This window comes from Erithacus rubecula, assembly GCF_903797595.1.
Source record: "Erithacus rubecula genome assembly, chromosome: 15".
In the NCBI taxonomy this organism is placed as follows: Eukaryota; Metazoa; Chordata; class Aves; order Passeriformes; family Muscicapidae; genus Erithacus; species Erithacus rubecula.
The window spans coordinates 5,813,851-5,835,848 of record NC_136667.1 but is presented as its reverse complement, the minus strand read 5'-3'; the positions used below and the strand labels follow the sequence as shown (position 1 = coordinate 5,835,848).

The 21,998-nt window shown below is 53.8% G+C and overlaps 1 protein-coding gene across 1 annotated transcript in view; it reads left to right on the top strand.

The window, feature by feature from the left end:
- The first annotated feature begins 287 nt into the window (after positions 1–287).
- The window catches only part of AR (androgen receptor), a 36,008-nt gene continuing 14,297 nt past the window's right edge, over positions 288–21,998 (top strand). The window contains exons 1-2 of the mRNA XM_079319227.1: positions 288–1,423; positions 17,359–17,510. Coding sequence (XP_079175353.1) covers positions 525–1,423; positions 17,359–17,510 — 1,051 coding nt within the window. The 5' untranslated portion in view covers positions 288–524. The remainder of the gene's footprint in view (positions 1,424–17,358; positions 17,511–21,998) is intronic.

Sequence of the window (21,998 nt, the reverse complement as noted above, 5' to 3'; positions counted from 1 at the left end):
AGCCGAGCCGGGGCAGGGCAGGGCGGGCGCTCCGCACGCACCCGCTCCATCAGCAGCGCAGCTGGGAACCGGGGCAGCCGCCCCCGAACCGCCCCGAGCCGGCCAGCCGGGACGCGGGGGCGCTCACCCCGGGCCGGGCAGGCTCATCCAGCACCGAGCCCGGACACTGCGGCGGGGCTGCGGCTCCGCGCCCGCGCTGCTCCAGGGCCCCGAGCGCGGGGCCGGACGGCCGCCGCAGGGTTAATCTCGGCGGAGCCGCAGCACGGGGCGGTCTCCCCGCCGCGCCTCCCTCCCCGGGCCGCCCCCGCCCGCCCCTCGCTCCGCCGCCGCACCTGCCCGCGCCCCCGCCGTAACTTTGGCCGCCTGTTGCGCGCAGCCAGCTCCGTGCCCGGCGGTCGCTGCCATGGAGCAGCGCCTCGGGTAGGCGGCCCGCGGGGGTCGGGCCGGGAGCGCTGCCAAGGCTCTCTCCGCCTTCGGCTCGCTCCGCCGCCGCTGCAGCGATCGCTGCCCCGCGCTCGGCCAGCATGGAGGTGCAGCTGGGGGTCGGGCGCGTCTACCCGCGGCCGGCGGGCAGGACCTTCCGCGGGGCTTTTCAGAGCTTCTTCCAGAGCGTCTGCGACGCTTTCCAGCCGCCGCGAGAGGAGCCGGGCTCCGGGCAGCCGCCGCCGAGCGCGCCCTGCCCGCCGAGCCCGCGGCCGCCGCCGGACTCCCCCGCCTGCCTGCCGCCCCCGCCGGGCTGCCTGCCGCCCCCCGAGCCCCGCGCTGCCGGCAAGGCGCTGCCGGCCGCCGGCCCGGCCATGGGTTCGTCCTTCCCCTGCGCCGGAGAGCTCAGGGAGCTGCTGGGCGAGGCGGGCGCGATGCCGCTGCTGCCGCCGCCCGAGAGCGAGCCGGCGGATAAGGAAGACCCGCTGGGCGACAGCGCCCGGCAGCTGTGCCGCGCCGTGTCCGCCTCCATGGGGCTGGCGCTGGAGGCGCTGGAGACCCCGGCCGAGCCGCTGCCCCGCGAGGACTGCATGTTCGCCGTGCCCGCCGGGCCGCCCCGCGCCCCGCGCCCGCCCACCCGCGACCCCTCGCCCGCCTTCGAGGCCGCCGAGCCGCCCGCCGGGCCGGGGCTGCCCCGCGGCTTCGGCCGCGTCAAGCTGGAGAGCGCGGCGGGCCCGGCCCCGGGCGGCGGCTGGGGCGGCCCGTGCCGCTTCGGGGCCGAGCTGGTCCCGCCGGGCCCCGCGCCCCCCTGGCCCACTTTCTTCGCCGAGGAGGGGCAGCTCTACGGGCCGTGCCCCGAGCCGCCCGCCGGGCCTGCCGACTGCCCCGGCGATGCCTGGTACCCACCGGGCCGGGCGCCTTTCGCCGCCCCCGCCCCCGGCATCAAGAGCGAGCTGGAGCCCTGGGTCGAGGGCTACGCCGGCGCTTACGGCGATCTCCGGTGAGTACCCGCGTCCCGCAGCCCGGCGGCATGCGCGCCCTGCGCTGCGCTTCCCGCCGGCATCCTGCATCCCACCTGCCGCCCGTGCCGGCATCCTGTGCCCGCATCCCTCCTGCCACCTTCTGCACCCCGCATCCCTCCGGCACCCCGCGCTCACCGCGCCTCCAACCCGCTGTGTCCTGGCTGCTCCCGCTTTGGTGCGCCTCTCCGCTGCCGAATCTTCCCTTTGGCCGGGATGCTGTCATTTGGGACTGACTGGGCGAGAGCGTGCCAGGAATACCGCGCTGCACGCTCGGTGTCCCCGCCGTCCTGCGAGGTCGTTGTGTCACTCTCGTTTCCTCACGCATCTGTTATCCCGCCGCTCCCGGCCGCTGGGAGCGGGCGAGATCGGGACGCTGTGCCCCGAAGCACGGACGGATCTTGACATGGAGTTAAAATCATCCCAGCAACTTGTCCTGCCGAGAACTGTCTGCCGGGAATGCACTGTGCAAAGCAGAGAAACATCACCTCTGCTGTTTTAAGTACAGGTAGAAAATGTGTTTTAAAGCAGAGCTAGAATAGGTTTTGGGAATAAACCAGGGGAGGGAAATTTTTTTCTGAGAAGTAGGATTCAATCAAGAATAAATTTTCCTGGTGGATTAACCTCAAAAAAAGAGGTGATGAGCCATCTCTGTAGAATACTTTTACAGCATTTAGAGCAGTGGGCACCTGCATGCTCACTGGTCAGCACAGCAAAATATGGCTGAGCTGATGGAAATAGGAGGGAGAAAGGGTTGCCCAAGGAATTTTCTACTGGCTCAGAGAGAGCCCCATCCAGGAGTATGAGACCTCAATTGAGGTTTGCACCGTGGCAGTCCTGCATCCACACACTCACCCTGTGGTGCTTGGGATGATGGGAGCAAAGGCTGAAATGAACAATTAGATTTTACCTCTAAATTAGCACTAGGCAAGTGCACTGCCTCTGGGTTTGTTTCTGTTTTAGATGCTCACAGCATCGTTTGGGTGCAGGGGCAATTTCCATCCACGCAGTGATTTACTGGGGGATTGTACAGAGATGTCAAGAGCTTGGCAAAAGAAGAAAGAATAAAAGCAATGAGAGGTCAGAAAGAGTCCAGCTGTGAGCATCATCCAGCTGTGAGCTTCGTGCGTGGCAGGAGCTATGCAAGCTCTGGGTGTGCCTCTGGAGTCTGGATGAATCTCTGCTGGAATCAGTGCAGAGGGGGCAGGGAGGAATCAAGTTGGAAAAGTTCAGCGTTGGGATGCTGGTGATGGCGGTGCAGGTTTGTTCTGTGTGGCTGTTCTGCCTGCACAGCCTGTGCAGTGGGATCCTGCACAGACAGGGAATGGGGAGAGCACTGAGGAGAGCAGGTGTGGGCTCCCATGGAGGTCTGCAGGCACTTTGGAGGCTGGACTAGGGAGCAGCAGGTACATTTTACCTGGGTCTTGCCTTAGAGATAAACGACATCTCCCTCATTCCTGTATGCTCCCCTTCCTTGCAGCTCTGTTGGGTGTGCTGTGCCTGCTTCCCCTGTGGGATCAGCAGGTTGGAGCTGGCACAACAACCTTTACAACACCATGTCCTTCCTTTGAACTCCAAGCCTTGTACAGCACTGCCCTGCTGCTGCAAAGGTGTCATGGAGAGTCTCTGTGTTCAGATATAATTTTCAAACACCGTAAGGAAAGCGGAACACTCGTTGTGGTCTGGCTCAAGCCATGTGTTAATCACTGCCAGGTTTACATTTCATCCTAGCAAAGTGTCCATTAGCTTTACAGCGTGCTGCTGGCCCGTTCCTGCAGCTTTGCATTTTCTCCTGGGTCTGTGGGTGCCAGCACAGGAACAGCCTCTGCTGCTCCTGGAGCAGTGGATTGTGTACCAGCACCCCAGGCAGCAGTGCCTGTGGGAAGAAAGGTTTGTGGGAGCTGAGAGGCTCTGTAGTAAAATTCCCTGATGGAAGGACGACTGGCTTTTGGACCTGCACCCCTGTGCTGTGTGGTGCTAGGTCTGATCTGCCCTACCTGGCCTTGCACATAAAGATTTCCCCTTGTAGCCTCAGAGTTCTAAGGGGCATTTCTGGGGCTTTACAAGCCTGGGGCAATGGGCACCTCAGAGCCCTGTCCCTGGGGTGCTGCTGCGAGCAGAGACATACACAGGCCCTTTGGAGAGTAAGGAGCATTTCAAGGTGTGCTGCTCCTATTTTCTTTCCTCTCTGAAAGGTCCTGCTGTCTGCCAGCAGGATCACTGCTCATGGATGTTCTCCCAACCCCAATTCTACCCTGCTGCAGTTGGGATCAAGTATGGGCAGATATTTTTTGAGATAAACACTCTTCATATGGCATTAAAGCATGAGCAGTTTTTAATACTTGGGGGAGTGTCAGGGTTAAGAGGTGCTGGCACATCTCAGAAACACTGTAGTTATTAACACAATTTGGTTTAATTTAAAGCTTTTGGTACAGTGTTCCTGACTGCATCAGTCAGGCTTACATGTAATTAGCAAATTAATTGATGTTTTGCTATTCTGTGGACTTGGAGCTGTTTATCTTTGTGCTCTGGTTGTTGCATCATTACTACCAGCAGTATTTGAGGTGACTGAATAAACCTGTTTCAGGAGCAAGATGGAGCATTATCAGAATAAATCCAAGGTTCCACCATCAGGAGACAAATTGGCAGATTGGAGGGGATGGCCTCCAGAATGAAATGGAATCAGAGAAGCAGCTGTTACTGAAGGAATGGATTCAAAGGGGAGAAAAGGATTTAAAGGGCTTTTGGCTCAGGAAAATCTGCTGTCCATGTAGCTTCAGACATTTTTAAGTGGCATTTGCTATCACTGAAGTTACCTGGTGCTGATACTGGTTGGAATCCCAGTGTTTGCTGGTTACATCTGCCTTTGGTTCCCTTCCTTAGTCTGGCTGTGGACAGCTTGGGCCAGTGCCACGTGTTCATTCATCACCTGGCTCGATGGCTCTGTAATCGTTTCAGCTCTCTAATTGTGATAGGCTTACAGATAAAACCCACAGTAATTCCTTCCTGTGGAGGGAGGAGATAAGACTGGCAAAGAGATGAAGGGCAGCTGTGACACTGAGAGATGGAATGAGGCAGGAGGTCGTTCTCAGGGCTGCCTGCAGTCCCAGTCAGTGCCCAGCAGCAGCTGCTCTGGCATCCCCATCCCAGGAGGGCTCTGGGGACCCCCAGCGCTGCACTGGCAGAACTCCAAAGCCCTTGGGAAGGGGCTGACCCTCCTGTCTGCTGTTGTCAGAGTGACCTTTCTGCTCTGGCACTTGGCCATAGGATGTAAATATTTCTTTGAGGAGAAGAGGGCCATGGCAGAGCATGGTGTGGGCAGCTGGTCCCTTCGGCCCCTACAGACACACGGATGGGGAGCCTCTGGTGGCCAGGAGAGCTGGGGATGTGCTAAAGCTTGTTGTCAGTTCCTGATAAATGGAGAAAAAAAATAAACAAATTTCTTCTTCAGCACCTCTCACCCTTTCCTTGCTCAGAGACACAGGATGACTGTGATAATCCAGCTGGAGTTGGATTAGAGAACTCAGGGCTTGGTTGAATGTGAGCTGGCAGGACAGCAGGCTGTGGCAGGGTGCCTGTCTGTCAGGGCTGGAGCTGAGGTTGTGAAACCAGTGATGTGCTGGGGCCAGGTGACTGGAGCTGCAGGGATGTTGGAGTTGTGTTCAGCAAGGAGAACCCCTCAGGACTGAGGGAGCAGCCAAGCTGGCTCTGGGCTGGAGCACGGCACTGGTGGCTCCTTTTCCTTGCTCCTGAGCATATATCAAATCTCATTAAATAGTTTTCTCCTTTTACTCTCCCTCCTCCATCTTTCCCTCATTCTCTTCCCTGCTGTCCTGTGCTCCAGCTCTCCCTTCCTGCTGGGAAGAGGAGATGCAGGGTGTTTGTTTGGGACCTAGCCAGCTGCTCTGAGGGTACACAGCATCTCTCTGCCTCTTCACTGCTCAAAGGCAGACATTGCTCCATCCTCCTCTAGACTTTCCCATCCTATTTTCCAAATGTCTTGAATTTTTGAGCTCTTACACCCTCTGGAAGCTGGTTCCATGGTCTCATGCTTGGTATCAGCAGTGAGTGTTCCACCCCAGTTCCTCTGGAGTGCTGATTGCAGTGCAAGGACAGGCTTTATGTGGCACCTGGTATCGGAAGCAGCAGCTGACAAATCAGAAAATTTTGCCAAATAAACAATCCACAAAAAGCTTTAAGAGTGTTGGTGGGTTGGAGTCAGACAGGTGCTTTGTGTGTTTTCCAGAGGCTTCAGGGCTGGAAGCTGCACAGGATCTGCTCACAGCAGCTCTTCTCCTGCTTATGCAGCTTTTACATTCTTCCTGCTGTTTACAGATTCCCTGGTACTTACCCACTGCACAGACGAGCTGTGCTTTGCACCACTCCCCAGCAGCCAGCCTGGGTTTTCCATTGGTTTTCCACCTAGGAGAACATCATTCCAAACTGAGAGCCAGTTAACAATGGGAAGTGTTTTGGTGCTGCTTCTGAGGACAGAAGAGTGTCAAAATACTGATTTGGAACAGACATAGAGTGTTTTGTAGCACAAGGGTCACTCCCAGGTCAGGATTCCCACTGCAGAGATAGACTTTTCCCCTGGGACAGGATCCCTGCCATGGGCATAGGTACCAACCCCTGGGGATGAGCATCAGTGGGTGCTGGGTTGAGATCCCCACCATGGGCACAGCCCCTGGGGATGAGCATCAGTGGGTGCTGGGTTGAGATCCCCACCATGGGCACAGCCCCTGGGGATGAGCATCAGTGGGTGCTGGTGTTAAAATCCCTGCCATGGGCACAGCCCCTGGGGATGAGCATCAGTGGGTGCTGGGTTGAGATCCCCACCATGGGCACAGCCCCTGGGGATGGGCATCAGTGGGTGCTGGGTTGGGATCCCCACCATGGGCACAGCCCCTGGGGATGGGCATCAGTGGGTGCTGGGTTGGGATCCCCACCATGGGCACTGCCCCTGGGGATGAGCATCAGTGGGTGCTGGGTTGGGATCCCCACCATGGGCACAGCCCCTGGGGATGAGCATCAGTGGGTGCTGGGTTGGGATGCTGTCCCCGTGGCACCGAGCCCACGATTCCTGGAAGTCGCTGCCTCTGTCCCCTTTCTCAGAGCGAGGAAGGTGTGGGACAGTCCCGGGAGGAATGAAAGCAGAAACAGTGTAACGAGGCAGTGGCTGTGAGCGGCATCCGAGGGGCTGTGCCAGCTCCCCACGCACCTGCAGCCTCCAAGGCCGTGCTGGGCTGCAGCAGAGACAAGAGCCCGCTCTGTGTCCGTGCCAGGCGTCGCCTCGGGTCCCAGCCTGATGGACAGTGGGAGGAGCAGGCACAGCAGAAACTGGAGCAGGTCTGTGCATGGCTCCTGAGCTGGGAGGAAAGCTGGAAACACTGCTGTGTGTTGTAGGAAGAAATCACAAAATTCCCTAGAATGTTGGAAATCTTTTGGTGTGATGAAAACAGTTCCAATTACACGGGGTTAAGAACAATTTGTAGTGGAGAGCAGTAGCTCAGTTCTTTGTGTTTTTCTGTCATCATGAATTCTACTCTTGGCACAGACCTTCATTCATATTTTATAAATTGCTTGTTTGAAGGTGGCTGTCCCAGTTTGCCAGTTCTCCATTGCCAGTTGCTGTCTAGACTTGGAGCACTCACTGGAGGCTGCTGGGTTGGTGTTTGCAGTGGATACTTTCTGCTAGTGCTTGTGGACTAAAATTATAAAAGAAAGAAATTGTATTTATTTTATCATCCTGTGGAACATGTAAAATCTATCGAGTGAGTGTTTACTGAAAGAAAACTATTCAGTGGGAGACTTTCTATGACTTCTAGTAAAAGCTGTTTGTTTCAGAGAGCTGCCCTGGTAGATCCCAGGAATCTGTACAGCTATGGATGACTCTGGAACATTACAAGTGCATAGGAAAAGCAAAGATTTCTCCTTGCACATCTCCTCAGCCTCATTACTTTGTGCAAGTTAATTTTCTTTTTAGAAGATTTTCTGGAAAAGGCACATCTGCACCAATGCAAGTGCTACAAAACCATCATGGGCAGCCTGGGCCAGCTGGGGAGGGTGGCTTGGTGCCACCATGTGCATGCAGTGATGTGGCACAGGCACCTGCTGTTGGGATCCTCATTGGGTAAGACATTGGGCAGGGTGATCTGCTCTCACCTTGGATGAGCCCAGCTCTACACCATGTTCATGGGAAGACAGCAATGGCAATGCTTTCTGTGGGGCTGCTGGATCCTTTCCAGCTCTTTATTCTCCTCAGAGATCCAGCATGCACAGGAGGCAGGTGTCCCAGCTCCTGTTGTAGCAGAGCATTTATGCCTGGTAAACAATTAAGAGGCAGATATGGTCTCATCCCCCCTTAGTGGGTGGCAGTGCAGGCATGCCCAGTGGTGGCCCTGGCAGTGGCTGGTGGCCCTGGTATTGACTGCTGCTGCACACTGTGGGGACCAGAGCCAGCCCTGTTTGTTAATAGTGGTATGAGGGAGCTCATTGAAATGAAAAGGAACTGGCCCAGTTGTCATGGCAAAGATTTGTGACGGAGGTTCTCCATCCATATTCTCTCTGTCTGCACTGCTGCCTGCCTTCCCTGCTCTGCCTGTGCTACTCATCCCTGGCCAGCCACCCTTAATCCCCCTGCCTGCTCAGAGTGAGGGCCAGAGGGAGGATGAGCCTCCCTGGGACAGCTCCTTGTCAGTCCAGCTCAGCCTAGCCAGGTGTCTGCCGTGGGCAGTGCTCGTGGGTGTGCTTTAAATCTAACCATAGCAGCCCTCATCCTTCCTGCCAGCCTTTTATTTAAGTGAGATTCAGAGTGTCCTCTAACTAATGAAAATACTCCTAGTAGTAGTATTTACTGCTGAAGCACTCATGAGCAGCAATTCATTCATCCTCCAGGCAACTGTGGGAAAAGGAATTGTCCTTTTTCTGCGGGCAGGGGCTGAGGTTTGACAGCAGCCCCTTGGTGCGTGAGTGGCCCCAGCCCTGGCTCAGCCCTGGGGTTCTGGGGGGCCGTGCTGGGTGCTGGGACTGGACTTTGCTGGACTTTGCACCCTATCCAGTGGCCTGTTCACCTGCAGTGACCCCAGTGGCCCTGTGCAACCCCTGGGCAGCGTTTGCAGGGGTTACCAGAGGGCAGCTTCGTGCTTTGGGATCCTGCAGGAGCAGCACCTCCCTGGGGACCTGAGGCTCCATTTAGCTTGGCTCAGCTGCTCCAGGGTGCTGCTGGCTCCCTGGTTAGTGCACTCTGAACAGAGGCCAGCAAGAGCAAGGTCACCCACTGTGCTCTGACCCAGAGCTCCCAGCCCCCGCCCGGGGACGCCTCTGCAAATAGTGAGAACAAAGTCAGGTGCTGACACGTCCTCAGAAGTGGTGGGATTGGTTTGTTGGGGACACAGACCTCAGATTAAGTGATTCGTAGTAGAAGAAATAATCTTTAAAGTATATGCCAGTTCCCCAGGTATTTATAGCTTCTGCCCTTTTCCCAGGCCAGCTGGCCCCAGGAGCTCGGGTGTCCACAGGGGTGGATTACACTCGTGCTTTCCACAGGTATCCTGGTGCCTTCCCTGTGTCATCCAAGGGAGAAGGGAGCCTATCCTAATAAGTAAATAATGATTCCTGGGATTAGCCCCTGTTTCTGCTGAGGGTGCCAGTCTGTTGTGTTTCCTGGCACATGGGGCTGCTGGGGCTGGGTGGACCATGCCGAGCACCTCATGATAGGCAAGGCAGCTGTCACTTCCTAAACAATTATAGGGCAAAAGAGATGGCTTAAGTCAGGATGGGAGGGTCAGTGCAGAATCACAATACTGGGACACTGGTGGTGCTGGCTCAGGACACCCTTGGTGTGGGGAGGGAGCACTGTGAGCCAGGGCAAGCAGCCAGCCACAGGCACATTTAACCACTGGTGTGTCTGCCCTGAAATCTGGGTGCTCCTGGGACACATTTGGGGTGTGCCTGGGCTGACAGAGCTGTTTGAGAGCTCCATGCAGAGTCCCAGCTGCCCCTCACACGCTGGGCATGGCAGCAGTCAGAACAATTTACCTTTCAGTCTGCAGCCAGGTGTCTGTGAACAGGCATTGCTGGGGGGATGTCCTGGGTGCTGGCTGCCTGATCCAGCCCTTGCTGGATCCTGGGGAGTCTGGTCACAGACTCAGGGAATGGTTTTGTTGGAAGGGGCATTAGAGCCTGTTTCATTCTGCTCCCCTGTGTGGGCAGGGACACCTCCCATATTCCTGGGCCGTGTCCTGCCTGGCTTTGTCACCCAAGGATGGGTGGTATGTTCTGGTGGGTGCCCTCTCCCTCTGCACCAATGTGCTCCAGGAGGGACTAGACACAGGCTGGCTGTGTCTAGAACCTTGGGGCAAATCCTTCTGTGCTACAGCAGCATCTTCACCTTCCAGACCCCCATCCTGCTGAGTGCTTCTGGAATTGCTGCCAGCAGGAGCCATCCCTATGAATGCCAGGGGGAGGCTGCAGATCTCCAGAGTACATTTTACAGAGGATGAGGTGGGAATTTGCTTCCTTCCCCTTGTGCTCTCTGTGCCTGGGGGTGGATGGAGGGGGCTTCTTGTCTCTCCCAAAATGACACGACACTTCTTTCTCTGGTGTTTTTACCAGCCCTCAGCATTTTGGCTGCTCTTACACATTTTAGCTGTGTTTGCTTCTCTGCTAGTTAGAAATGGCAGAAAAAAAACGCTTTGACCTTGGCCTGTGTGCTGAGAACAGAGCTCAGGCACAAGTTTCTGTATCACAAATTTCCTCATGAAGGCTCCTGCCTCCTCCCCCTCGTGCCAATCAGCCGAGCAGAGTCCTCACATCTCCTGACCTGCTGTTGGGAGGGCTGGAGTGGGATATCTCAGCAGCTCCACTTTCCTCTTGAAAGGGAAATAAAGGGAAGGAATTTTTGTGCTGATTGGGTTGATAGCTTTCATCTGGGAAGCAATGAAGTGCGTGAACTGGAAAATTAAATCCTCCTGCAAAGAGAGCTCGGATGATTTACTGTTCCTCTCGAATCGTGTGTGTGCCTCTGCACATTTGTGGATTTCATCATCTTCCCATGAACACCACACACAGATAATGTGTGTGCCTTCTCTTCTGAGTGAGGAGCATCCCCACCCCTCACCCTGGGGCCTGCAGGGTTCCCCCTGCAGCCTGTCCCTGAGGGCAGGCATTGTGCAGCGTGATGAGCTCCGTGAGCCTCTGTGAGCACAGGGCTTGCTGTGGGATCAGCACTGCTGCTTCTCCCTGCTCTGGAGCCCTGGGTGTGGGCTGGAACCCCCTGGGCTGGCTCTGGGCTTTGTCCCTGTGTGTGCTCCCGTGCTCCAGAACATGTGATGTTGTCCCAATGAACTCAGCCTGTTCGCATGGATTTCGTTTTTCTGGCTCTCCGTAATTGGCGTTGTTTTCACGTGTTCTCTGTGGTACCAAAAAGTCTTCTCCTTGAGGATAGGATCTTCCCTTTACAAAGAAATCTATTGCTTCCCAGTCTGTTCCCCAGTCCCCCCGAGCATCTTTAAATGGTTAGAGAAACAATAGCAGCTCAGGGACTCTTTCCCTTTCTTGTTTACAGCACAGCCTGTGCCAAGTGCGGGGTCCTTGATTCTGGGCTGTGTTGGGGGTGGCTTGAAGAGGGAGCAGAGCACAGTGCTGGAAAATCTGCAGGACAGAACATCCCAGTGGAGCTGTGCTGAGGGCTGGGCAGAGCTGAGGTTCTGGAGGGCAGCTGTTCTCTTCTTGCTCAGTTCACCCTCCCTTTTGCCATGTGGGCTCTTAAACCCCTGGATTACGGCCGGAGTTGAAGCAGTTGTCACATCCAGCAGGGAGAAGGTGGCAGGCTGGAGTTAGCAGGGTGGCTGAATCCTTTTGCTCTGAGTTTGGGGCGGGGCTCAGTGTGTCCTGCAGGATCCCCTGGGGCCAGGGGGATCTGTTAACTGCTGGCCAGGCTGTGCCAGGGGTCAAGGCGGGTGCGCAGCCACTGCGGCTGCGGCGTGTCCTAGGATGACTATCTCTGCTCACTCCGAGAGACTCAGAGAACACTCTCAAGGCTGGGAGGCCTAAAATTAGATGTGGCATCTGTGTTTTGGTTTGCAGGCAGGCTTAAAAGAAAATGATTCCTGGCTGCTTTCATTCCTCGCCTGCTTGGAAGAGCACGGCCAAGGGGTAGTGGGCAGGGTTTGATCCCATGGCTCTCTCTGGACATTGCTGCCAGTCAAAACTCCAGCATGGGTCTGTGATAACAGGAGGACCACCCATGCCCACAGGTCCCTGGAGTCAGCCAGTTGCAGGGCTCTGCAGGGCTCTGCTCTCTGTGTTTTCCTGGGAATGCTGTCAGCCACCAAAACAACAGGTCTGGCTGTCCCTGCCATATGTCACTAAAAGTGCAAGCTGGCATCAAAGCACTGTTTTCCAGTCCATGCCTGTCTGGAATACCCTGTGTTACAGGTGTGTGCCACTGGGGTTGGTACTGGTGCAGCCATCCATCCATCCATCCATCCATCCATCCATCCATCCATCCATCCATCCATCCATCCATCCATCCATCATCCATCCATGCCTTGCTGAGGGGCAGTCCTGTGCCTTATTGGGGAATTTGCTTCTGTGTTGCCTGTTCTGCTGATTGTGGGACTAAAAGTTGCAGGGAGACCTGGCAGTAAAGATGTGAAACCTTCATTATAATTGGTGTGTTTATGTCAGGGATGACTCAGAGCACGATCTGCTTGGAGGACACAGGGAGATGATAGTGTTGCACAAGTCGTGAAGTCGCCTCTAGAAACTCAGCACTTTGCCAGCAGAGCCAAAAGGAAATTCTGCAGATAGAGCTTGCATCCACTCCCAGACATAATAAGGCAAAGGATTTTTATGTCCCTGCAGTTGTGTCTCTGCAAAGGTTTGGTCTTGGTGTAAATGTGCCTAAAAATAACCCAGTTCTGCTGGTGAGTTGTGGGATCAGGGCCACTGCAGTGATCCCTGGCATCCCTCACTGGGAGGGGGCTGCTCCCCTGGATGGGGGGTTCTGCTTCTTGCTCCCACCCCTTCCATCTCTGTGCTGTGCCAGGGGGAGGGTGCTGGCTCAGGCAATGTGCCTCCCCAGCCTGGTGCCAAATCCGTGGTATTTGTGGTCTCCTCATGTTTCCATGCCAGGTCCTGCCCTCCTTGCTGACTGTTTTTGCCTTGTACTTCCTCCAGTGGAGAAACAAAAATGCAGAATTTGCAGTGCTGGTTTCCCTTAGTGGTAATTCCACTGCCAGAGGAAATGGGGAAAATATTTTGTGTTTTAAATATCTGAGTCTGGGAATGAATCCTGGCATCCCTCAGCAGCCCAGCTGGGAGCTGACCACTGACCTCTGGCCACCAGCACAACTTGATCCCTGTTGCCAAGTTAAATTCCAAATACATTTGGATTCCATGCGGCACCAATTGCAATTGTTCTACCTTGGGTTTCTCTTGGTAGCCCCATACCAATGCTGGGGTTAGCTGAGGGTGCTGGGGGACCATAGGCTGAGGCTGGATCACCTGAGGTGTTGTGCCCCAGGGTAGAGTGTCCTGCTCCTCTGGAGATCCTCCTGGCACACCGGCTGTGAAAAAAGCCACCAAGAGCTCTTTCTGAGCATTCAATAAGCATCACTGCACTTGATTTTGGAGGAGAAAAAGGTAAAAGTTCTGCAGGTGAAGATGTTGGTATGTGGCACCACAAATCTGTATCCCGGATGCTTTCCTGGGAGCTGTGAGCCTGTATCTGCATCTGGCATGATGTGTCTCTTGGAGCATGAAATATATGTATTAAATGTCTCATTATTTGTGATTTTCTTTACAGGTACATTTTCTTTTTGTGAGCAGAGGAGATGGATTTGAAAATGGAAGATTATGGTGGCTTAAACTAACTGCATAAATATCAGTGAGGACAGTGTTTCCTTGGGAAATAAGAAGTGTTCTCCATGCAACATGGATGCCAAGGTCCTGTCCTTGGTGACTCCAGGTGACTCTGTAGTCACCTGGAGGATGCAGTGCAGGGCTCTGGTGGCCTCGGGAGTGCTCCTCAGGGCTGCAGCCTGCCTGCAGCCTTGCTCCTTGTTTGCTTTTTTGTCCCCTTTGTGCTTTGTAATCAGGTGAGTTCCCATCTGAGGTGACCTTGCAATGAGCCTGTGCCATCTCTTTTTGTAGGTACCTACCCCATCTGGGGGATCAACTGTTCCATCTTCTGTGAGCTGATTTATTACAGCTCAGAGCTGCTCCCTGAGCCTCAGGCTTTGAGGCAGAAAATTTGGTGTCAGCTGTACACAATGCAGGCAGCAGCCTCTGCCATGGCCAGCAGTGAGGTGCAGGGGCTGCAGGGTGGCTTTGCCCAGGCTTTGCCACCTTTCACCTTTTTGAGCTCATTTTCTGCTTCTTCCTTATGGATGATTGGAAGGTAGAGCCCATGGTGGCCATTAAATGAGGGGGTTGTGCTGTGGCTCTGCTGCCTGGCCCATTTACAGGTGTGCAGCTGGTCAGGGTGCAGGTTGGGGCTGTCTCCTGAGTGCAGGGACAATCAGTGTTCATACAGCTCATACAGGAGAGAAAAGAGCCAAGGGCTGGGAGTGGAGGGGCTTCAGCTGCAGTTGGGACACACTATGTGAAAAATAAACTGCCAAAATAAGTGAACAAAGTGTTTGAAAACAAAACAAAAAAACCCCAGAATTTAATTTGGGGATTTGAGAAGGGATTTATGCAGCTGTGCCTGTGGAAGCTGTTTGTGCCCCTGGGGCTGGGAGGCAGTGCCAGGGCTGGGCAGCTGGGAGGATTTTTACTTTCTCTGAGGTGTGCTCCTCCTGCCAGCCTGCACTGCTGGGATGCTTGGAAAACCCATTGTCATCTGCTCATATTTATTTAAATCCAGTGAGGATCCAGTTCCTGTGTGTGTTTACCAAGCCTGGGGCTCATGCTGCTCTGCTCTCAGATGCTATTGTGCCTCTGCTGCCATCACACAAAAAAACAAGTCATGGGCAGACTGAAAATGTACTGAAGGCTATTTAGCAGAAAGGACATGAATTCAGTGTACAAAGCTGCATGTTTATAGATTAAATGGCTCAAAGCATTTTAACAGATGAATGCTTTAAAGTTTCTGTGCAGGCCTTGTTACCTGGATGAGCTTGATGTGGTGGCTGTGAGCACAGGCTTGGCTCAGCTGTGGCTGGAGCCAGCAGCAGCCAAATGACAATGCCAGGGGACACCAGGATGTGCCCAAAGTGAGCAGTCCTGCCCTTTGCTGAGCATGGGTCTGGCCCCTTGATGGGAGTCACAGAGTTTCATCCAGGCAGGGGCCCCACAGCTGCACTGAGGGGAAGCCAGTTAGATTTATTATTGCATTGGAGAATGTCAAACACAGGTGATGCTTTTTTAAAGGCAGAGATGCCTCCTGATACCATCAGAGTGTGTCAGAAATGACAGTGCTTGAAGTGACTGGATAGGGCTCTGTGTCACCTGAGTTCAGTGTGAGTGCTGGTTCAGTTCTAACACCCTCCTGACCACCTGAGTTTGTACCTGAGTGCTGGTTCAGTTCTGGGCTCAGCACCCTCCTGAGCATCACAGATGTGCAGGTTTTGGACACAGCATGGTGAAGGGGCAAACCCCCTTTCCTCAGAGAGTATGGGACCAGGGTGCTCTGCTCTGGGGTTCCTGGGTGGGATGGGCTGGGGGTGTGTGGCAGCTTCCATCATTTTGTCCTGGTCTGGCTTAGGGGTGGGAAGTCATGGGCAAGGGGGCAGTTGTGCCCTGGCTCCTTCCCAGCAGCCTGTGAGATGGAAACTTCCTTTGTGGATCAGGAGAAGTGGCTGGCTCCTCTTTTACCAGTGCTTGCTCTGGCTTTCAGGGGATGTTGTGAAATGTGGCTATTAGGTGAAATTTAACTAATGACAAACAAATGCTTCATTGCAAAACGACAGTTTCTACTCCCCAGAAACATCTGTGTGCGAGGGGAGCTCAGCAAACCCTTCATTTCTTACAGCCTGAACTGAGACTAAAACTCATCCTAGAGCTGTAGAAGAGATCCTGGGGTTGTTTTTCCCTGCCCCCAAAAGCCAGCAGGCTCCTCTGCCAGCCTGCCCTTGGCTGTGTCTGTCCTGGCTCCTGTCACCCTGCCCTGGGCTCTGCAGTGCCTGACACTTGCCACACATTGCACCAGCTGAGAGCCCCCGTGCAGGGGGGGGGGGGGGCTTGTTTTGGTCTGATCTCAGCGTTCCTGTGGGTCTCTGAGCCAGCACAGCCCCATGGAGTGCAAACTTCCACCCAGAGGGAAGATTTGGAGGTGAGCTGGCTGCTGAGCCACCCCCTGTGTCCCTCCCTTGTCCTCCCTCCTTGGGCCAGGTGGAGCCCTGCAGCTTCTCCAGGCTCCTCTTGGGATCATTGGCCAGTGTTATGTATTACCAGCACGTTTACAGCACCCTGTAAATGTCCCTTGGAAACTGGAAAATGGATTGTTAAGGGAACCATCAGCATAGCTCACTCAGAGTTGCTAGAACATTTTTACATTATGTTTTTCTTGCAATTCTCTTTCTAAAAATAAAGAAGAAAAGGCAAATTGGTGTTGTTTTAAAGGGAAGGACATTCCTGGGCAGATGCTCTGGGCAGTGGCTGCTGGCAGGGAACCACATTGGTGCTGCAGGGTTTGTGGTGGAGCCACTGCCCACTTGCCTAAACTCCATCTCCTGCCCCTTGGGGTGCTGCACACCCCAGGAGGAGCCTGTCCCACTGCCAGGAGTCACCTCCCATGTCAGCCAGTGTCCCCCATCCCTTGGTGGCAGTGGGGACTGAGAGTGGAGGGGTGTTAGGGGAGCCCTGCCCAGCCCCATCCCTGGCAGGGGCACGTGTATGGGATGGATGCACAGCTGCTGGAAGGCGTTTCTGTACTTGCACAACTCTTCCCATACATGAACAGCTCTTTAAAAGCTGTTTCAGAAGCCACTCGACTGCAAACCTGCTTTGCAGTTGCAGATAATTAATCCTCAAAAACAGCCCGGGGTCCTCTGGGAGCCCTGAGTCTGTTGTCACGACAGCTGCTGAGAGGCCCTGCTGCTCATGGCACACACAGTGTGGAGGAGACAGAGTGGGAGCCTTGTGGAGACAGGGAAAGGAGCCCTGCTGCATTTCTGACTGCACAGAGAGGAGGAAAGAGGTGTTGGGTCATTAGCAGAAAGGCCTGTTATGTGTCAATCTAAAACTCACTGCATAAGAAGACATTTTTAGCCAGGATTTTCTGTGTGCTGCTTGTCTTCCTCTCACCCAGTGCCAGGCATGTTAAAAGCTAATTGCCTCATCCAGTGCTTGCAGAAAAATGAGTTTTAGTAATTAACTCAACATGCTGGTGCTTCCCAAAATGCCTGGACCTGTTGGCTCCTGATTTGGATAAGCCCCTCTGCTCCTACCATGCCCTCTGGAAAAGCAGTTTCTCCATGGATCTGATCAGACAGATCAGACCAGGCTGGGCAGGGGACAGTGCCAGCTGAGAGGGGAGGATCTGGGTGTGTGGCATGGTGAGTGTTGGAGAGGGGGAGTCAGGCACTGGGGACAGCTTGGCACTGTGGTTGTGGCAGTGGGTGGTTGGCAGTGCTGTGCTCTGCCTGTTTGGTGCACAGGTGTCATTATTGAAGCCAAAATGCCCCGAGCACTGCAAGAGCCAGTCTCAGTCACCTTCTCTCCCTAGGCTGTGCTGTCCCCCTGTGTCACTGCCACTGTCCTTTGTCACACTTTGTCACACACTGCAGGCCGTGGGCAGTGTCAGGAGGGGCACCCAGCACAGTCTCTGCATGGCCAGGCTTGGCTCAGCTGTTTTCCCCCCTTGCTGCTCAGTGCTTGGCCGACCCACCACTGCAGCTTGAGTTTCCTCACATCTTTCCTGACCACATTTGCTGACCCTTCTCTTGCTCTCTGCTTTGTGCTGCAGGTTGGAGGCTGGTCGTGACCATGTCCTGCCCATTGACTATTACTTCCCACCTCAGAAGACCTGTCTGATCTGTGGAGATGAAGCATCTGGGTGTCATTATGGAGCCCTCACCTGTGGGAGCTGCAAGGTGTTCTTCAAACGGGCAGCTGAAGGTAATGGGGACAGAGGAGAGGGTATGCCCACTGTGGTAGCATTCTAAGATCTCTTAAACCAGGAAAGGGGGAAAAAAAAAAGAAGTATAAATTGATTTTTCTCTCCTGCATTGGTCATTTCATTTTACAGATTGCTCTCAAAAAGTAGCCAAACCAGTTTGCCAAAGTACCATTCTTTTTTCATTGGCATTGAGCAACCTCATCTCATAGAAGGTGTCCCATGGCAGGGGTGTGGACCAAGATGGTTTTTAAGGTGACTTCCAACCCAAACATTTCTGTGATTCCATGATGCTCTTGGTGACCTGGTGAGACCCTGGAGCAATCAGTTCCTGCTTCTTTTCTTGACTGTCCAGAATGCTTTAAACTCCCCTCAGCCCACCTGCAGTCTCAGATGCACACCTGCCAGCTCAGGGGAGGCTTTTCCTCTCCTGCACCCCTTCAGAGGGTCCCTTCTGTGAAGCAGCACACCCTCTGTCCATCAGGAGCCATGCTCTGACCTGGCCTCCAGGATCCATCTCCCCAACTTCCTGCTGTCCAGCACCAGTGTCAGGCTCTCCAGGGATCAGTGTGAGCCCCAATGCTCCCTCCCAACAGCAGGGTCTTTGTGCCATCTCTCCTGGGCAGTGAACATGCAGAAGCACCAGCCCAGCTGTTTCCTTAGGCTGTGCCTCAGCAGTGTCTGGTTTGTCCCTGCAGTTCAGAGCTGTGGCTCCTGGGCAGTAGGGACAGTCTCTGCTGTGGAAGATGGATGTGCCTGTAGTCACTCACCAGGTTTGTCAGGAGAGGTGAACCCACACAAGCCATCATTTTTCCTTGGTGCTAACACAGTTTGTGTGGGCAGCTGGTGTCACTGGAGTGACCCCAAGAGAGGGCTGGCAGCAGAGATGGGGACAGAGCTTCTGTCTCACCCTGTGCCCAACCTCTCTTTCATATGAGCAGAGGTCACAGGCAAGGGGTGCTCACCTGCTTTGTCAGAATGCTGCTTCTGTATCAGTTAAATCAATTATCGTTATCCTACCTCTTTTTGGAGTCATGTTTCCCTCATTCCTCTGTGCCAGGAGCCAATTTGCCAGTGCTGGTTCAGGGAAGGACAGGGGCTATGCCACAGGGGACATCAATGTCCTGCCAAAAGGGCAGAAAGGGCAGTCAAATAATAGTTAATAGATTTTGCATATTTCTCTGGAGTAAATAATTTGCAGATCTGTCTGCTGCACACCAGCTCTGTGTCAAGCCAAGTGGGTTGGCTTGTGCAGCCAGAGTAAATAACAGATGCTTGTTTAAGTCAGCAAGTTATTGTTGATTTATAGTAAGTGGAGTGTTGGCTCTCAGTCAGATGAAGTGCTGCTGGAATGAATGCTGTGTCTGCAGGTGGGTGTGGGAGCTGTGCTCCCCTGGCACCAGGGTGGGCTCTGTCCTGTGGGTGACAGGGGCCAGAGGTGCCACAGCAGAGGGGCAGCCCAGGCTGCTTGCAGTGCTGCAAGCCATGTGCTGTGGAGCTGTTCCCTCTCCTGATTATGTGGTATCATTAATTTAAATGGTGTTTATGTCTCTTCCTGGTTCTTCATCCACCCAGTGGGGCAGAGGGTTGGGTGTTTGGTCGTGCTGGGATTGGGCAGCAGCTCTTTGCCTTTCCTGAGTGTGTGCAGGGAGAGGCAGAGGGGCTGCCAAACTCTGAGGTTTCATCTTACACCACCCTGAGGTGCATGGGTAAGTTTTTATTTTGGGGAAGTGACAATAAATCACGCTCCTTTACAGGTACTGAATGCAGGGATGGCAGGTGATGATTTATGTTCTAACTTTTGATGAGTTTCCAGACAGAAACTCTTCCTTCTTAGAGCTGAGGAGCATTACTGAAAGCTGATATTTCAGTGTGTTCTCATGTTTTGAAGTCCATAAAATGCTTCTCAGAAAATCTTAGGTTGCCCTTGCAGACTCTACAGCAGTAGATCAAAATGCTTCCCCATGAGAAAAGAAACCTTTTACCTTCCTGGTGCTGGTGTCAAGCCACAGCTTGCAGTGGAGGGAGCAGCAGAGGGCTGTGACTGGGGCAGCACAAACAGCATCTTGGAGGGGAGGGAGATAGCTGGGAACATCATTTATTTTTTTATTATATTCTTCTGAGATAATAGTGAACTTATCTGGCAGCTATTCAGGGATATTTAAGGAGGTTTTATAGATGTGCACTGGCTGCTAAGGGGTGAGAAAGGGAAAAGATTTTAAAAAATGCTGTGACACTGATTCTTCTTCCCTTTGGACACAATGAGGGGTTTATGGGCAGGAGCAGGTCACCCCTGCTTTGATGAAATATTTGGCAAATTTGAGGGGTTTCACAAGTTCAGGTACAACTGAACAGAAAGATGCTGAAAGAGTTAATTAAAAAGACAGGAATGTTGTCCTGATCTGGTTTTGCCAGCTGCTGTGATTCACAGGCTCTCTCAAGATGCTCAGGCTGTGTCCAGCACTGTGAGCACCACCTCCCCTGCAGGGTGCCCTGCCCCAGGGTCCCAGCAGGGACAGTCCAGAGGGTGGGTGGCTGCCCTGTGACCCAAAGGAGAGCTCTCCCTCCTCACTTGGTGAGCACAAAGCTTCCCCAGCTCAGCACAGATGTTGTTTTTCCCTACACAGTGGCAGGACACCTCTCAGCGTGGTGGGCTGGACTGGGGTGGGTTGAAGACACAGGAGTTCAATCCTTGTGATGCCACCCTTGTCCCTGAAGCAGAAAAATACTTCAAACAAGGCAGCTCTTCTGCCAGCAGCAGTTCCTGCTGTCCCATCCTATCTGTCATCTCTGCATTTATCTCTGGAGAGAAGCAGACCTTCCTTGTCCCTCTGAGGTTTCTGAGATCTGGTGGCCACCTTAGCCAGCCCAGAGCTGTCTCCACAGCATTCCTGGCAGTGTAGGACTGGGATGCTTTGGGCTGTGTTCCTGATGGGGCTGCCTTTAAATAGCACTGAGCTAAATGAAAAAAATAACACAGTATTTGGCAATTTTCCTAGCAGGCACCCAGCCAGGCTGCTGTGCAGGCTGCTCTGAGTGCCTCCATCATTCTCCATATAGATTAGTGTTCTATGTTCTGACCTGCTGAGGATTAGCCTTGCACCAGAATGATGTCTCTGGGCCAACTCAACAGCTTCTTTCCAGATTTCAAGATGACACCAAGTTAAAATGAACGTTTGGCATGTTATCATAAGCTTCCTCCTCCTTCCCAGGCTGATCTGACACGCAAAGAAATTGAGTCTGCAGAAGAGTCAGTGGTGCTGCAGCTCCATGATGTTCCAGTGGTGGGTTTCTCACGACTGTTTGGGTGTTGTTTGCCTTAAAAAGCCATGGGGAGAGCAAAAGTTGAGACAACCAGAGCTTTCCCTATGCTCACTGTAGCCATCTAAATACAGAGAACTATTCAGAACAACTTTGCAAAGGGAGTTCATCAGCAGTGGCTCCTGGGGGCCTTGTGGCTGAGCCCTCTTGAGTTATGAATAGGGGCATCACATGGGAAAGGTGTCAGCAGCAAAGGCACGGGCTCAGCTCTGGGCATGGCCCTGCTGGGGACAGCCCCAAGCACCAGAGGCTTTCCAGGAGAGCCTGGAGCCTCAGTGGTTACATGAGACCCGGGGGAGTTGCTTTCACAGAAAGCTTGGCCTTATGCCCCAGCTGTTAAAATTCAATTTATGCCCTGGAATACGAGAATCTCTCCATTCCAAAAGGCATTTACTGGTTTTTCACATTTACAGTCGTATATCTTGCTCCAGATGTTTGCACAGATTGCTTTGGTGTCTGGAGGAGAAAGTTAGTCTGGGCACAACAGCAGGCTGTTAGTTAGATGATTCCTCTGGATTGAGCAACTCACCTCCATAATTCATTATTTTTAGTTAAGAACTGGAGAGCAGCTCTTCCCCTTGGCTCCCAGTGTGTGCTGTGGTCCCAGGAGATGAGTGGGAGCATCTTTCTCCTGGTGTGAGGTGGCCCAGGAGGGGCCCAGGGTGGCAGGGACATCCCTGGCAGAGGGGACATGGCACTGCAGTGTGTTCATGGTGGGGGCTGCTGCAAAGATGCTCTCCTGGGGTGCCTGTGCTGGGTGTGACTTCCCTCCTCACCTGTGCTCATGTCAAACAGGACCTGGGTGTCTGCAGTGTCTGTGGGTGGGGAGGGCAAGGACAGGCTGGGTGATGGGCACTGCAAAGAGCAGGACTGCTGGGGAGCACCAGAGAGTGGCTGTAAGGTTTGGACCTGAATAAGCAAAGCAAGAGACTCTGCCTTGGAGTGACATGAGAAAATATCTCTGTTGTTTGCAGGGGAGAAAAGGAAAACAAAGCACAAAGCTGGAAAACCCAGCACATTTATCTTTAAATGAAGAACAGCTGATTGCAAATGTCTCACCTTGCTCTGGAATGAAGACAGTGAATTACCCTGAAATTAGAAACAGGTCTCTGAGTGTGAGAAGTCACTTCAGAGGGAAGGAAGTCATCCCCTCTTCCCTGTTCTCCCAG